This window comes from Euprymna scolopes, chromosome 8, assembly GCF_053919585.1.
Source record: "Euprymna scolopes isolate OS-2025 chromosome 8, ASM5391958v1, whole genome shotgun sequence".
Lineage (NCBI taxonomy): Eukaryota > Metazoa > Mollusca > Cephalopoda > Sepiida > Sepiolidae > Euprymna > Euprymna scolopes.
Window position 1 is genome coordinate 44,768,493 of NC_136489.1, and position 17,014 is coordinate 44,785,506.

At 35.0% G+C, this 17,014-nt stretch overlaps 1 protein-coding gene across 3 annotated transcripts in view; it reads right to left on the reverse strand.

Annotated features, from left to right (window-relative positions):
• Window positions 1-17,014, reverse strand: part of LOC145283543 (cytosolic purine 5'-nucleotidase-like) — a 1,063,943-nt gene that overhangs the window by 41,024 nt on the left and 1,005,905 nt on the right. For all 3 annotated transcript variants that reach the window (XM_080132414.1, XM_080132415.1, XM_080132416.1), the window contains exon 8: window positions 5,798-5,894. In XM_080132414.1, coding sequence (XP_079988540.1) covers window positions 5,798-5,894 — 97 coding nt within the window. The remainder of the gene's footprint in view (window positions 1-5,797; window positions 5,895-17,014) is intronic.

The window sequence follows — 17,014 nt, forward strand, 5'->3', positions numbered from 1 at the left end:
TATTTGCCCTTCATCAGGTGGTAACCGTGACGAAATAGGAACTCCAAATCTCCTAACTGCATCCTCAGCAATTACTGCCTTCCATAGTTGTTGTTGTCTCACCACGTTTTTTGGCCAAGTAAGATTTGGGTAGGATTGAAACCGCTATCTTCAGACAATTCTCACCTGGAACCATAGAGATGTCGTGAAACAACAACTAAACAAAAATGATGAGGATAATAGTCCGCAATAAAATAAATTAATAATACTCATCTCAATAATGAATTCCATTTAAATAATATATATATATATATACCATTCGGTACGGATCCGATCATGGAAAATCAGATAATAAATAAACGTGGATTTATAAGACAAAAAATCCAACCATGATCGCTCTTTGGGGCCCATGGCACAGTGGGTAGACGTTGAATCTCTCTATCCCGCCACAGTTACCACCTGACGAAGGCCAGAGTAATAGTTTGCCGAAACGTTGTGAAACAACATGTAAGAAAGATGAGGATAATAGTCCGCAATAAAATAAATTAATATGTGCTGTAATATTAAATTTTATTCATTTTTGACTTTCGTTCACCTAAGCGAGATAATTCTTTCAAAACAAACAAAAAAAAATACATAAATTCTCAGACATTTCAAAACTTTCAAACGTTGTTCGAGGATCGCATGTCGTAGTTCACTGACTGAATTTCAGAAGTTACAAGATGTTTGTAAAAGGCTGAACGAGGGTCATTCCAAAAGTAAGGCCTCCTTTTTTTTATAATAAAAACTAACATGTTGAAGAGCTGCGAAAACGAGAGTGGTACCATTAAAATGAGCGACCTTTTGTGTTCCAGAGCACACTCTACATACAAGCATTGCTATGGTGTAAAACTATTATGTCTCTAAGGACGAAAGGGGACTATATAAATATTTTTAGAGTTTATCAGATGTGTTTAAAGTGTTTTTTTTTTCTTGCATAGAAAACAGTTTATCATGATAATAATCAGTTATATTTTTTGACATGCAATATTTTTTATAGTTACCAGCAACAAAAGGAAGTTGTAAATTAACAAAATATTATATGTGAGTTTGCTTGAAAGAGTGAAAGAAGAAAAAAAGCAAAGAGGAATAAGAGAGAAAGCATAAAGAGGATCTAGAAAGAGGAGGAGGATTCATGAGAGAGAGAGAGAGAGAGAGAGAGAGAGAGAGAGAGAGAGAGAGCAAGCAAAAGATAGCCCCTGATAAATATGAGACAGTTTTCAAGCGTTGAACATGACACATGCACTTTTTATGCCGACTCCTTGTGACTTCGATAAAAATCTAATTGGATAATATCTTTTAACAACAAAAATTCCCTCCTCCAAAAAAAAAAAAAAAAAAAAAAAAAAAAAAATCCAAATTGCTTTTCTATCAAAAAAATAAGTTTATCAGAATGATCATAATTGTGTCTTTATTTATTTATTATCAACTGTATCTGATCTGTCATGTATAAATAAGCCTTCTTTGGACAGGGGTGAAACATTCCGTCAATGCCCTTCTACTTTAACTCACATAAACGTACTATCACATAAACGTACTATTTTTTCGATATACTTGCAAAAAGTGAATGAATGTGTTATTTTGTCATACTTTTCCAATGCTTCCACGATGATGCCCTTTAAAATTCTTATAGAAAATAAAATCAACAAGATCTGACAATTTTTTTAACCACATTGATGCAAGAGTAATGATTCAGAAAGTATCTCGTACAATTCACTACCTATACAAAAGCTAAATACTTCCTGAGATAGAGGACTTGCTACATCTGGGGAGGAGCTGCCCAGAAAACCTTTTCCTGCCTTAACAAGGTATAAAACCGTCTTCAAAATCTAGTAGACAATGGTCTTTCTGACCCCCCCCCCACTTCCTCTTTCTCACAGAAGAGACGTTGTGAATCTATATCTGCTCTATCATTATTTCCATGACAAATGCTCGATTAAGCTTTAATCTGTGCCCCTCTCCAGCAGAACATTCACAACAAATACTTGTCTAACTACAACAACTATAAATAATTTCCCTTACTCTCTATTAGTACCTAAAACTAAACAAAAATTCCATAAGCAAAGTTTCTTAGCTAGAATTGTCTGTCTGTGGAACACAATACCATGGGGGTTGTTTCTTAGTTGACTATAACATGGTTGTTTTCAAGTCTAATGTAAATAAGTTCTTATTGAGCCATACTCTTAAATAATCAAACCATACCCAAGTTCTGTCATTACCAATCGTCAACGTGCTATCTTACAGTTTATCTGACACTTGACTAATCTTTGAGCGAACCGTCTAGATGGTATCTTTAGTGGATGTTCCGAGTAGTCAACCTCTGGGTGGTTGAATGGTGACCACTAACAAAACTAGAATCAGTGAGGACTGTAAAGAGTTCAGGACAGGTAGGGAAAGCAGTTGTAGGAGGAGGAGGGGCAGCAAGAGTGAGAGTTAGACATTTGAGACAAACAGTTGATTTTTCTCTGAGAGCTATCAGCAGTTGAACCAGCGCTTCTCTCTGGGCAGGCTGGGTCCCTTGGGCGCTCTTGTTTGAAGGACTAGATCAATGGGACTCGTAAACTTCAGTCTGGCCAGGGGAAACTCTTCTTCAAGTTTGTCATTCAACCCTAGGAAAATGAGTAAGACTTGTAACATCCAAAATAAATAAACAAACATTGTTATTTGTTTGTGGTTTTTGCTTTGCTGGAAGAATTCTTTTGTTGCAGGAATAACTGGATTGAACAACAATGTTGGACTGGCACAATATATGGGATGATCACTGCCAGTGAAATGAATGCATGTTGTAAAAGTGGCTCACAGGAATAGAAATCAAATTAGAACCTGAGCAGATATTTTAACAGTCATTTCTAAACGCATATACCATGCAGTGTATAAGGCAAGCAAAGCCCTTGGTATATCCAAGGCCTTTGACAGTCTGGCATGAAGAGCTGCTAATGAAAATGAAATCATATGGTATAACTAAACGAATACTAAATATAATTAGATCCTTCTTATACAATAGAACCATCCAGATTGTTACTGATGGACATGCATCCAAACAGCATAACATCAATGCAGATGTGACTCAGGGGTTGATCCTTAAACCACTATTATTCCTGATATTCATTAACAATTTCCCTGATAATATTGTGTCCAAGATGGGTATATTTACTAATGATACAACACTCTGTAACACACATGAGGGAAGACCAGATGTACACAAATTTAAAACAATGACAGAATTCTTAGAAAATGACCTCCAAACTGTAGTGAAATGGGCTGTAAATGGATGATAACATTTAATGCTAGTAAGACTAAGTTGCTCTCCTTTAACAATTACAAGAAACCTCTCCAGCCACTGATATCCATGACAGATAACACCCTACCTGAGAATTCTTCATTCAAACTCCTTGGCTTAACATTCACAGGCAATATGAACCAGAACAAATACATTGAGAACATTCCGAATGCTGCGGCAAATAAGGTGGGTTCCCTCTATCATGCTAGAAGACTACTCACACCTAAGAATATCCTGTATCTCTACAAGGCTACCATTCGCCCATGCATGGAGTATTGTTGCCACATCTGAACTGGTGCCTCTACCACTAGCTCTTCTTCCTCTTGGATAGAGCCCAAAAAAGAGTTTTTAGTCTAATGTCCCACTTTGTCAGCTTAGCCATTTCTCATGTCTCATCGCTGCAATGGTGCATCCCTGTGCTTGTTCTACAAGTAATGTAATGGAATGTGCTGTGAGGAACTCGTTGCACTTGTGCCCCCTAGATGTACATATCCCTGACAAACCTGCTTATCAACAAAATCACACCCCTTCACTGTTGAGATCCCTAAATGCTAGAAAGCTTTCTCTAATAGTTTCTTTCCTTAAACAACTACACTTTGGAATTCCCTTTCTACTACCTGACATGCAAAAGTTTAAATGTAATGTAAACCAACATCTTGTTAACCTTCCCTAAGCATGGTCTCAAATAGCAATCCCTTATGTCCAAGTGGTGCTGTGCTTTGTTAGGAGTGAACCCGAGTAAAAAAAAAAAAAAAAAAAAAAAAAAAAAATATTGGTTATATTGTTGTGTACATATTTTATAGACGCACTTTTACGAAATGTATACACGCATTTGATCATAGTTTTTGTAATCAAATAACAACTTGGTTGTTTTATTTACAGATGATAATCTAATGAGCAAAGAGTTGGAGTTAGTATGGTGGCGGCAGCCAATCGAATAACGAATGGCGTTATTCTTTTCTCTCTGTTTGATTGTCTTTGCTTTCACTTGTTTTTTTTTTATATTGTCATCATCCTACATTCCTTGATCGGAATTTAATTATTCTTTTATTTTTGATTTGAAATACTTTTAGCATTTCCAATCCAGAGCTAGATATTTAACTTATTGTTTCCTGATCACTATTATTTGATCGGAATGTAGGGTTGACGTCATCACCAACAATCCGATTTAGAACTGGTTTAGCCTGACTCCAATATTTTCCGGCATTGTCCGTCACCTATACAATAACATTATTCCTTTTTTGCCATCTATGCAACAATCAAGTGGATGATATAGGGTTGATTTAATAAAAATGGATGAAACCTAACAACTGAAAATTCAAGATGCCAAGAGTAACACTATTTGAACAGGCAGATGCAAATCTTATTTCTGAAAGATTCTGATGAATGCCTTTGATGAATAAAATTTATTTGGTGGAAAAAAAAAAGAACAAATAACATTATATAAGAAAGCTCGATCATAAGTACTGTTTGGTTTTGTCATTCATGACAGTTGTGACAGCTACTTCTGATATTAGGACCGAACGAAGGTTTCTGGTTCATCCTCGGGGTTTTAGCACAGTTTTCTTACTAGCAATTTTCATTTTGTTAATAATGGGCTACTTCAATCTTGAGTTTTATTAATTTTTAAGAGTTAAGGAAGCAGGAATGATTAATACCATATCAAATAAAAAGTGAGGATGCAGGGTAAAATAACATATATTGAGAGAGAGTGAGAATGATTGGATCGCTTATGAGTTAATTGTAAATTACGGCTAATTAGAACAATTAAAACAGACTATTTTTGCAAACTCAATCAATCAGAGGAATATTTTAACATGTATTTTGTGTGATTGAAGTATATCAGGGAAAAACCTTTAAAGAAACAAATGTTGATTAATTCATATTTCACATAATTGTGAAACTGTGCTGCTCTACTCAATAACAATCGCCGACCCCAATGCTGTTTCTGTGGTCATCTTCTCTTCTAGCTGTGTCATTGTCTCTTACAAGAGAAAATACAGAAAACACAAACAGGACTCTGAGTGCATGAGTGACACTATTGTGGAAAACGACCCTCTAAACGCTAACGTTCACATCTTAGTCCTTTGTCGAGGCCTCTTCTTTGTCGCTTGATATTAGCTCATCTTAATCTGCTGCTGAGCCATAACCTAGTGTTCATTGTCCAAAACTGTAAAATATCCTCAACTCTTGCAAAACTCACTATCACCCCTAAAACTATCTGTAAACTTAGTCTAAAAATATTAACTTTTATGTCCAGTTTTTGTCCCAGTCATTGCCACACCTTGATTAACAATCTTATTTAATCTGTCTTTGTGTTCCTTGTCTTTCTACTTATCAGTTTACTTTCTCTCTTTTTTCCCTAACACTTCGAGCGGGGGAGTGGGGATAGTGTCACACATGTATTCTGTTTCACTTCCTAACATATTTTTGGGGAGACGTGAATAGTATCACATAATAATATGTGAGTGAGAAAGATATTGAAACTGGTTTACGTACATCACTCCCATGCACATATTCGACAGCTGACAGCACATCTTGATAAATGGATCTGTATGCAATTGTCAGGTCAGCACATTTAACTCCTGTTTTAATCCTGCAAAGAGAGAAAAAGTTTTTTTCAATTTGAAATCAGCAATCAATAATGAAATTAATACATTTTTATGTCACAAATAATAATAATAATAATAATAATAATAATAATAATAATAATAATAATTTGATATGTTCGAACTGCTGTTCTCATCTTAAGTGTTATTTTCACATTTCAGTTCATATAATCTCCAACCTCCTTCAGGTGTATCTTGTCAAACTTGGGGAATCTTTCTGTTGCACTTAGGAATCGGCACGGACCGTGACCATCGTCATAAATGGCCTGTCAGTTGAAAAATGACGTCATCGCCATAGGGCCTAGCAAGCAAGATAAGTGGAATACAGACTGTCAATAATGAGCAGACATTTTTTACAGAAAGTGTTAGAAAACTTCAAAACGTGATTAAAAAAGATAAACATGATACTTTGTACTGCAACTCATCCAATATTAATAATAGAAATAGTAATAATAAAAAACGAATTGAAAGAGAGAAAAGATGTTAAAAAGTTTAAAAAGAAAAGGAATATGATTTGAATTGTATGTAACTGAAGTTTATTCAATAGAAATGAATAATAAATATTTCTTAAATCAAAAAACAATATTTTAAAAATCAAAACTGAAAAACAAACGATTAGTTTAACTGAAATACGAACAATAAATTAGTTTAATTAAAAAACGAACAATAAATTGGTTTAACTGAATAATGAACAATAAATTAGTTTAACTGAATAACAAACAATAAGATAAAAATTAAAGTCAAACAAACGTTAGTGTAAACAAAGTTACTAAGGCAGAAATATTTCAAACATTGAATATTAAAACTTTTCAAAAATCTGTTGTAGAATTTAATTAAAAGTTTGAATTTTTCTTTTTCTGATATTTTTTTTTTGCTAATATTGTCATTCTCTTTGCAATAAAATTTGTTTATAAGGGAATTCGATGAACTCCATATCAGCATTTTTTCAATCACAAGAGTCAGCATGAAATAATCGATTTTGATCAGCCAAAATATTTAAAGTTATGTACATGGCTAATTTTCTCTGATGAATTGAATATAAAAAAGAATCGCATTTTGTAAGTTTGTTTATAACTATATAATTATATAAGACAAAATTATTAGTTATATCATTTGGGTATAGCAGAGAACCTCTGTTAATACCCTGAAAATAGTTGTTTAATTCAGCTATTTCTTCAACAGCCTCTCTCCCGGATATTAAATTTTATGCAGCTATTGCATTTCAGTTTTTTGAAAACTGCATGACAGCAATAACCTGCTAAGTATAATATAACAGGAAGTACTTCCTTGCATTGATTAACATCATCTTCTGTTACATCTATGTTAAATTTATAAACATGTAACTCTTGCTCCCTTATCATTTCATCCCAGTTAGTTTCTTTTAAATTTTTCAATTCAATAGTTCGATTATTAATTGGTAAGCTCAATTTTAAAACTGACAACATTCTAAGTTTTTTTTTTCACATTCATACACCTGACGTATCGATATATTATACTGATCTCCATTAAGTTGTCGATACTGGCCAAACCTTGCCTCAAAGTTATCTGTCTGAAACTTTCCTAGTAATATATACACCATGTTCAGTACATTTATACAATATTTAGTCAATTCTAAAATTGCATAAATAGTATGGTGCAAAGCAGTATATGTTTCCTTTGTTAACTTACCAGCTCTTTCAGGAATGCTATTCCAAGTTTCTAACCAGTCACAGAACACATTTAGGAAACTATAATTATCACTATTTAATGTAAGTGGATTAGCATATTTATTACAAAGTCGACAACCTTTATATGGTGTTTTCACATTCAGTATTGTCCACCAAATATAAAATATTTGAATGTATTCTGCGATTTCTGCATAATTTGACAAGCATTCCTGTTTTCCTAAGGTTAGCAAAACTTGAATAGTATATTCGTTGAAAATTTGCAAAACCAAATTAACAGTTTGCCTTTCAAAAGTAGTCGGAGAAAGAGCTTTTGAAGTCAACTTATAGCAATATTTCACAAGTGATTGAGATTCTAAGGCATAAAGTTTATGTAAATCGTATCGAAATTTTGCAGAAATACGTAGTTATCGAGATATAAAAAGTTGTTTTATGCATTGTATTCTTTGGCAGCCATCTTTATGGCGCGCGCGTACGCGCGTAAAAAAGATGTCCGCCAAAGAATACAATGCATAAAACAACTTTTTATATCTCGATAACTACTTATTTCTGCAAAATTTCAATGCGATTTCCATATTCAGGATAGTCAAAAACCTAGAAAAGTCGTCATTTAAAAGAAAATTGTGGAGGTGGATCTAATCTAAAAATTGACCTATTTTTCTTAGTTTACACACTTGTTTGGCCAATAAATTATGAATTAATCAAAATTGTTATAAAGCTTTAATTTAACGGTAACCATCTGACAACTGGAAACTTCAATACAACAATATAATTTGGTAAATAAATAAATCGGTATTTATGCAGTTTACGTAACTAATAACAGGTATTAGTGCAGTTTAACATCTACAAACAAATTGTTTTCATTTTAGGAGAGTTCCGTCCGCGCAACGTAAAAGTTAACAAAGCCTTACCTCCTCCATGTGCAGGAAGTGGCTTTTTAAATTTGCTTGCGAATGTTAAACTGCAGAAGTGCCTAATAAAGCTATTTAGAAACCTATTCTTAATTTAAGGAGAAAGGTGGCTTACTTTATTCTCATCTAACAATTTAATACGCAAAAAATAACATAAAAAATTAGGAAATTTCTGTAAATTAACAAAAGTGGAAAAAAAAAGGAGAAAAATACAAAAAACAAATATTTTTTTACGACCTGGCCCAGCGTAGTATAAACACCACCAACCTCCCCATATTAAAAACGGTTTTCTGAATAAACACCCCCTGAACCTCCCGATCTTAAGAATGGCTTTCGAGGTTGGGGATGTTTATTCCGAAAGCCGTTCTTAATATGGGGAGGTTGGGGTGTTTATAATACGCAGGGGCACGTCGTAAAAATTTACGGTTTAAAAAATAGCACGGATCACTCTGCATTAGCACCTACACACACACCCACCCACACACACACACACACACACATAACTACTTCAAGCCTGAAGAATCCTATAAATATTGCACAGTAAAATAGTTGAACTAAAAAGATAAATAATTTTTCTTATTTAGAATTATTTAAACAAGGATTCCGTTTTTATGATATCGCTTTTATTAAATTGTTAGGGGAAAGTACATAATATTTTCACCATACTCCCTATTTTAAATAAGTTTCTAAATAATAATTTATTATTTCAGCACATAACTTAAATTACATGTAAAATTCATTTTTTATATATACTTTCATTTTTATTTTAAAATATGTTCTAAAAAAATAAATAAAAAAAATAAAAAAAGGCGCGTTTTTTTTTTTTTTCTTAAATATCTCAAACATTTTAACACTTATTCTGCCATATTTAGATGGAGTAAAATCCTTTCTTTTTATTGCATTAATCCACTGGTAAATTATTTCCTTTTTGGGGAAATGAAAACATGGCAACTTTTGGTCCATTTTCGTAGTTACCTCGGCATTTTGGAACTATACATCTCGACGGCATGTTTAAATTTATTTAACCCTCCAAAACTTTAAACCAATTTCCGGTTTAGTCATGAGACACGTGACCAAATTTCAACAGACCAATATTCATGGCATCACCAGACTAAATTATAGTCGTCACGAGGCCATCATATTACGGTAGCCACGCACAGACCCATGATCTAACTGACCCATGGTCTAACTGATAAAGTATGAAGTGAAATTCAATTTTAAGTGGCACTCTCCTGGAGGTTGAAGGGTCAATCTTCAGTGCAGGCAATACTAAGAATATAATTGCAAATTACTTAACACTTATACTCTGTCATGGCTGATGGAATGAGAGCATGCTACTCCCATGGATTAAATAAAAGCTTCTGTCCTAAATTATGTAGAGATTCCCAAGTTTAATAGAAAGATTCCCAACTTCCACAAGATACATTTCACTAAAGTGTCCATTATTTGTAGTGCACATTAATTCTGTAGAATCTCAAGTGGTCTAATAACTCAACATGTACCCTTATATACAAGAAGATACTATTTCAAAAACTTCAATTAATTTTCTGGGTGGTCGTTTTTCTTAACTAAATATTTTCCTATTGCAAGCTTACCATCTGCCGAATGCATCTATGCACCAAACTAAACATGCAAGATGGTGTATATTCACAGTTCAATAATATCAATCTCACAAATATTAGTATCAATAAAAAATGCAACACAATACTTAACATATATGAGTTTATTTTTTGTCAGAATATTTAGAAGATCCATGAAATATATGTTTATGAACTTCTGAATGAAATAGAAAGTGACGGTGACTAAGTGGTTAAGGACACAGACTAAAAACCTGGGGATGCCAAGTTCGAATGATTCGAGAGTTCAACAAGATACACTTGGAGAAGGTCGAAGGTTACATCGATCGAAACATTGTGAAAATAACACTCAAGATGATAACAGTAGTCCACAGAATCATGTCGTAGTCAGTTGAAAAGCAGTCTCGTATTGTAGAGTTTCACAGGCGAACAGTTCTAGGAGAGAAACTTTGTTCATGGAATTTGCATTAAGTTTTAGGCACTGACAGAGAGTAGGAGAAATTGTTGACAGTGGTCGTAGATAGACAAGTGTTTCTTGTGAATAGTTTGCAGGGGCGGGGACCATATATTGAAGCTTGGTCGAGCATTTGCCATGAAAATAACAATGTAGCAGAGATAGAAACACAACGTCTCTTGTGTGATAAAGAGTTTGCAAGGAAAAGAAAATGGCATCACTCACTAGGTTTCAAAGCCAGTTTTGAACACTGTTAAGGCAGCTCCTCTCTAGATGTGGCAAGAGTATTGGTATTTCTGAGTAATTTGATGACTATCAACAGGTAACATTTGATCATTTTTATGACAGTGGTTCATATCTCATCAACTACAGTGGGGCGACAGTGGCTAAATGGTTAAAGATATTGGGCTGAAAACCTAGGTGTGCCAAATTTGATCCCAATTCATTCCACTGAAACACATTTATCAAACGCTAGCCCTGACCTTTTTCTTTATTCACCTTCACCCCCAAACAAGGCATATTACCACTTGGACGTAAGGGCCTACTGATTGAGACCATGCCTAAGAAAGATAAAATGTTGGTTTATGCTGCATTTGAACTTCTGCATATCAGTACAGTTGGAAAGCAGGTAGCAGGAAGAGAATTCCAAAGTCTAGCCATTCTAGAGAAGAAGCTATTAGAGTCGAAAACTTTCTGGCATTTAGTGATCTCAGCAGTGAAGGGGTAAGATTTTGTTGCTAAGCGGCTTTGTCGGTGATATGTACATCAAGGGAGCATGTACAATGAGTTCATCAGAGCACATTCTATTAAAATACTTGTAAAACAGGCACAGGGATGCAACATTGTGATGATGGGACAGGGGTTGGAGCTGAGTTGAAAAAAGTGGGACCTCTTAGATTGATGACTCTTTGGGAGAGAGAGACTAGTGGTAAATGCACCAGCCCAGATGTGGCAACAATACTCCATAGGCGAATGGTAACCTTGTAGAGGTATAGGATGCTCTCAGGTGGGAGTAGTTTTCTAGCATGAAAGAGGGAATCCATCTTCAATGTATTTGTTCCAGTTCATATTTCCTGTGAATGTTAAGCTAAAGAGTTTGAAGGAAGAATTCTCAGGCAGGGAGTTATTTGTCACGGATATCGGTGGTTGGAGAGGCTTGTTGTAATTGTTAAAGGAGAGCAGCTTAGTCTTACTAGCATTAAATGTTACCATCCATTTATGTCCCACTTCTACTACAGTTTGGAGGTCATTTTCTAAGGATTCAGCATTGATGAATATCAGGAATAATAGTGGTCCAAGGATCAACTCCTGAGGCACTCCCGCATTAATCTTATGCTGCTTGGAAGAACGTCCATCAATGACAACCTGGATGGTCCTATTGTCTAAGAAGGATCTAATTATATTTAGTACTCATTCAGTTATACCGTATGATTTAATTTTTCATTAGTATAGCAGGGGTGAGATCAGGCCCACATGCCTTGGAGTTTTTTTTATATCGTGGACATGAGAAGATGTGATTTTCATCAATTGTGGTTTCCGTCCGGGAAATTTGAGTGAGAGTTGTTTGTTGGCTTTAGGGTAGAGTTGAAGGCGAATCACTGAGCAAGCAGTTTCGCCTTTTCGGTTTCCATGCATGCAAGCTTCTGGTTGTTGGATAGTAGGGAAATTACTCATTACCTTTTATTCCCTACACTATTATAAATTTTCCCGAAATCAAAAGTTCCTATCTTCTGTGATTCTGTGTATTATTACTATTCCCTGGTTATTTCGGCCTCTTTTGGCTGTTACTCTCTTTACAATGATTTCTAGCATCTATAAATTTTTGCCTATTTGCATTTGACTTTTGACATATGAACTGGCGGAGTGCATGCTGTCTTTGTGCAATGGCAGCAGTACAATTTGTAGTGAACCATGGGGTTGAGTGGGGCTTGCTATCATACTTCTCTGCGAGGACATGTGCTTCAATGCCCGTTATGCAACATTCAGTTGTCTCATTGGCAACCTGTTCAGCAGGAAGAAAGAAGATATTGGTCCATGGGACATCTCTGTTATGTTCTCTAATGGCTTCCCAGTCAGCCATTTTGTAATACCTTGTCGTTTTGAGCAATGGCTCATCACCTTGAGGTTTGTATTTGAGTGCTATATCTACTGATACCACTAGGTGGTCTGCATTTCTGAGTGGGCTGTGGACATTAGTTACACAAATCTTAAGTAGATAAGGAATAGGTCTAAAAGTGAAGCTTGCTGGTGGTCACTATCTGGGAGGTGGGTTGGAAACATAACTCTTAAGGGAAGGGTGCTTTGAATATAGACTCCAAGCCCATGCATATATCTGAGTCCTTACGGCAGAGAGGGAGGTATTCTGTCATGTTAAAGTAGTTAGAGGGGATTGAAGAATGTAGGTTTGTTTCACTTAATGCTAAGATACCCCGGGAGTTTACTAAAAGGTAAGACTCTACATCATCTAGATTACTTCTAAGCCCATGAATATTTGTGAATGCGAACCTACAGGGAAAGAGGCAGATTGGTTTTGTTTGGGTGGTTGTCCAGTTTAATCGTGGTATTTGTTAGGGTTGTCATTTCATTTAATTACGTTTTGTTTAATTCCAGGTTAGGGAGATAGTGGTGGGAAACGTGGGCCAGTTTTGACACTAAATATACACACACAAAAGGTCCATTAGCCAAGTCCTGCCCAGGAAGTTTCGGCCTCGTGAAAGCCCACAGAGATAGCAGTACGGCCCCTTTCCATTTGTGATATGGCACTACAACTATCCTGATATTAAACAACTGATAATAGAGCAGCTACTCTAAGTGCGAATAAAGAGTTAGCGATCCTGTACTGTCAGTCAGAAACAGCAGCCAGACAATCAGGTACCCTCAACCTCCAAGACAAGACTGGCTTAGACCAGCCAAGTGAGCACAAGTGGCATGCAAGCAAACCCATTTTGCTCAGTTTGTGAGAAAAAAAAAGAAATTGGGAATAAGGGAACTATGTTTAATGTCCTAGTCAGGAAACAAGACCAAGCACAGGCTGGCTCGGGTGGGTCCCTGTTATTGTAATTCTGTGCCTGACCAATAGACAAAGAAGGAGTGTGAAAGCAAGCAATAGGCGAAGCCTATCTACTCCTTAAGCAATTTAGGTTTGCAAACCGGAGAATTTGTTTGAGCCACCAGCTCTAAGAAGGTCGTCAATCATTACTGAGAAGGCCTCTCTCCCCCAGTTTTAATATCAGTTTTCTTTCTCCTAGATGGATGAGATGAGAAGTCCTATGGGTCCATTACTCTAAGAAGTATAACCATGCACCTGGTTTCTACGCCAGATATTTCTACCTCCCCGCATGTATGAGAATATAAAGTATCATACTTTAAAAATAAATAAGCTTAAAATTAGAGATAGATTTCCTCTCTAACATTAAGAAACCGTGTATGTATAAAGTATGGTGAAAAAACTAATTTATTTTAGTAATTAATTTGTTTTAAAATAAATTACTAAATTATTAATAATAATTAATATCTGGATATGTAAGAAAATACAAAGCAAAGAATTAAGGAATGGTGGGATTGGATTTACAAAGGTTACATATAACACGGAATACATAAATGTATTTGTCTTGTTTTTCCATTCCAGCGACCCAGGATGGGGCTACCTAACAGACCACTGTCTCCAAGTGGAATGAATATGGAGTGCCAAGATTTATATCTATTTCAGAGTAGTAATAAAAGGGCAGGGGCTTAAGGGACGAGTGCGTTCTTTTCAAGAGTCGGCCGGTAGATTTTTTCCTTGTATTTAATTTGAAGGATAAGTTTTGATTTCTTTTCTCATACTAATTTAAAAAAATACTAGCTCGTTTTCCAAAAGTAATAAATGCTAGCAAATAGTTACACATTTTCTCTATGACTCGTAAGACGGAAATCTAGAAACAAAGAGTTTTAAGCGAGTAGAACCCTAGGATTAGGTGGTCCTAGGATACAGTTTTTCCGGGCCCTGTTACGGTATTTGCCCTGCCTTATAGTGTTATTTATAATGTTATTTGATTATATATATGTGCATTATGTACTGTACTGTTTTTTGTTATTAATTTTAAATGCCGTATCCCAGGGTTCTACTGTAAATAAGAAAATTAAAATTAGTTCTAGAAACTATTTATAATAAGTTCTTTCGGCCTTCTCTTTGTAAGCAAAAGAAAATCTTTTAGGACTTGATGTGGTTTGTATTTTATTCTTTCCCTGCTTAATCCCCCCACCCGGCTTTTTTTGCCCCCCCCCCGTCATATTTCCATTTCATATTATTATTACTATGTTTTTTTTTTTTAATTGTAAATACTTTGATTTAACTCTGTTGAGTGAGGCGCGAAACCAGTCAGCTGGCTCTTTCACTTTTTATTTTTTCAATTCATTATGTTAAAATTATGTCTATATTTAGCTATTATAAAATTTTGTACCTCCCCCAAAAATATTAAAATATTTTATGATTTTATATGAATATTTTAGTAATATATCAGTACGCCTCCCTCCAATTTTTTATGGAATGTGTAGAATAGTATATATACCTATATCTATTTCTATAAATTTAGGTACGTGTATATATTTATATACGTGTATGTATTGTATTTACTCTTAAACTAATTAACTGATTATTATGAATTTTGAAACAAGTGCTAGGCATAACCGGTCATAATGTAAGCTATAGTTAGTTTGATTTAATTGTATGCAAAGAGTAAATAGGGTGTGCAAAAATTCAACTATCTCCAATTTTTGTTGAATTTTAACAATAGGTATCAGACAACAATAAATATTCTTGAAATGTCGGTCTCTTTCATGTACTTGAAGGGTTTTAGGATGGCAAAATATGGGTAAAATTCATATACATAAAATTTGCATGGAATTTAATTCATAGTCATTAAGCACCAGTGAAGCTAGATTCCATGAATTTCAATTTTTCCTTAAGACCCCTTGAGTTTAAGCCTTCAACTTTTGACCATTTCTACAATCAAAATTATATAATAGATTTTAATAAAAATTTGAATAAGAATTTTAAACACAAGCTTCAGCAGAATTTAGTTATCTCTGATTCTTGTGAAATTTGAAAAACCTTCTTACAATAGGTATTCGGCATCAAAGACACAAGTTTCGGTAGCGTTATATGTTGACGTTAATTTGAGTAAAGGTCCATAAAAGTGGTGAAAAACTGTTCTGTTCAAGAGATTAATCGTACCTGTCCCGGGACGGGTATTCTTATGCCATACATCATTTCTAAACACAAAATCCCCATAGTGTCTTATACATTTATCTATTAAAACACTTGTTTGCTTATCAGTAGACATAATGACTTTATTTTCATCATTATTGTTTGTAATAAGCTAATAGTAAACCGCAAAACAACATTTAATGTTGGCCAGACTTTATAGTTTATGGCTAAACATCTTCGCTATTACTTTTATTACTTGCAAACTTTTAAGTACTGATAACTACAAGTAGTGACATTTATTTATGTTCTCGTTAAAGTCTACATTGTACATTTACTCAGTAGATTCTACAAACAAATCGACATCTATCACCCATCTTCTTCTCTCCTTGCATATGTCTTTAATTGCTTCACTGGAAAACATACACTTTTTGTTTTTTAAATTTTATGTAATTTGAAAAGCAAAGATATTAATTTTAGGTGAATCCACACATTCTATTGAGCAGGCTTTGTCAGTTGGGCAGTCAAAGCTAGTCAGTCAAAGGGGCTTGTTATTTGGTCAGCCAACAAGGCTTTATTGGTTGGTCAAAGGGCCTTTGTCAGCAGGTCAGTCAAAGGGCCTTTGTCAGCAGGTCAGTCAAAACAAGTCGCTCAAATGGTCTTGTCAGTTGGTCAGTCAAAGGCCTTTTGTCAATCAGTCGGTCAAATGGGCTTGTCAGTTGGTCAGTCAAAGGCCTTTTGTCAATCAGTCGGTCAAATGGTCTTGTCAGTTGGTCAGTGAAAACAGCATTTCTATATTTAAAGGATTCTTTTGTTTGTATTCACTCAACAAAGTCCATTGCAGCTAAGATGTAATGGACTACTCTGGATTAAAAGCTAAATTCATAGGGGCATCCTAAATGGGGAATTATGCAGCAAAATGTTTGTCCACATCACATTAAAATTTTTCTATGTTGGTATGACTGGATAAGTGAGAGCAAGGAGGGAATTACAAAGACAAATGTTTTCAGGGAAGCTATTAGACTAAAAAGCTTTCCAACACCTGCAGACCACTATAGCGAAAGGGTGGAATTTGATTGCTTCTGAGGTTGGTGAGGTTGAGAGGTCACAAGTGCAGAAAGTTCTTTGGGGGTGTATTCCATTAAAATATTTGTAAAATAAGCACGGGGATACAACATTATGGCAATGAGACAGGAGGTGGAGCTTGGAAGACAGTGTGGGAATTTTAAAGACTCATTTTTGGAACCTGTCTAAAATGGAGAGACAAATGGTTGATGAGGCAACAATATTGCATGCATGGGTGAATAGTAGTTTTA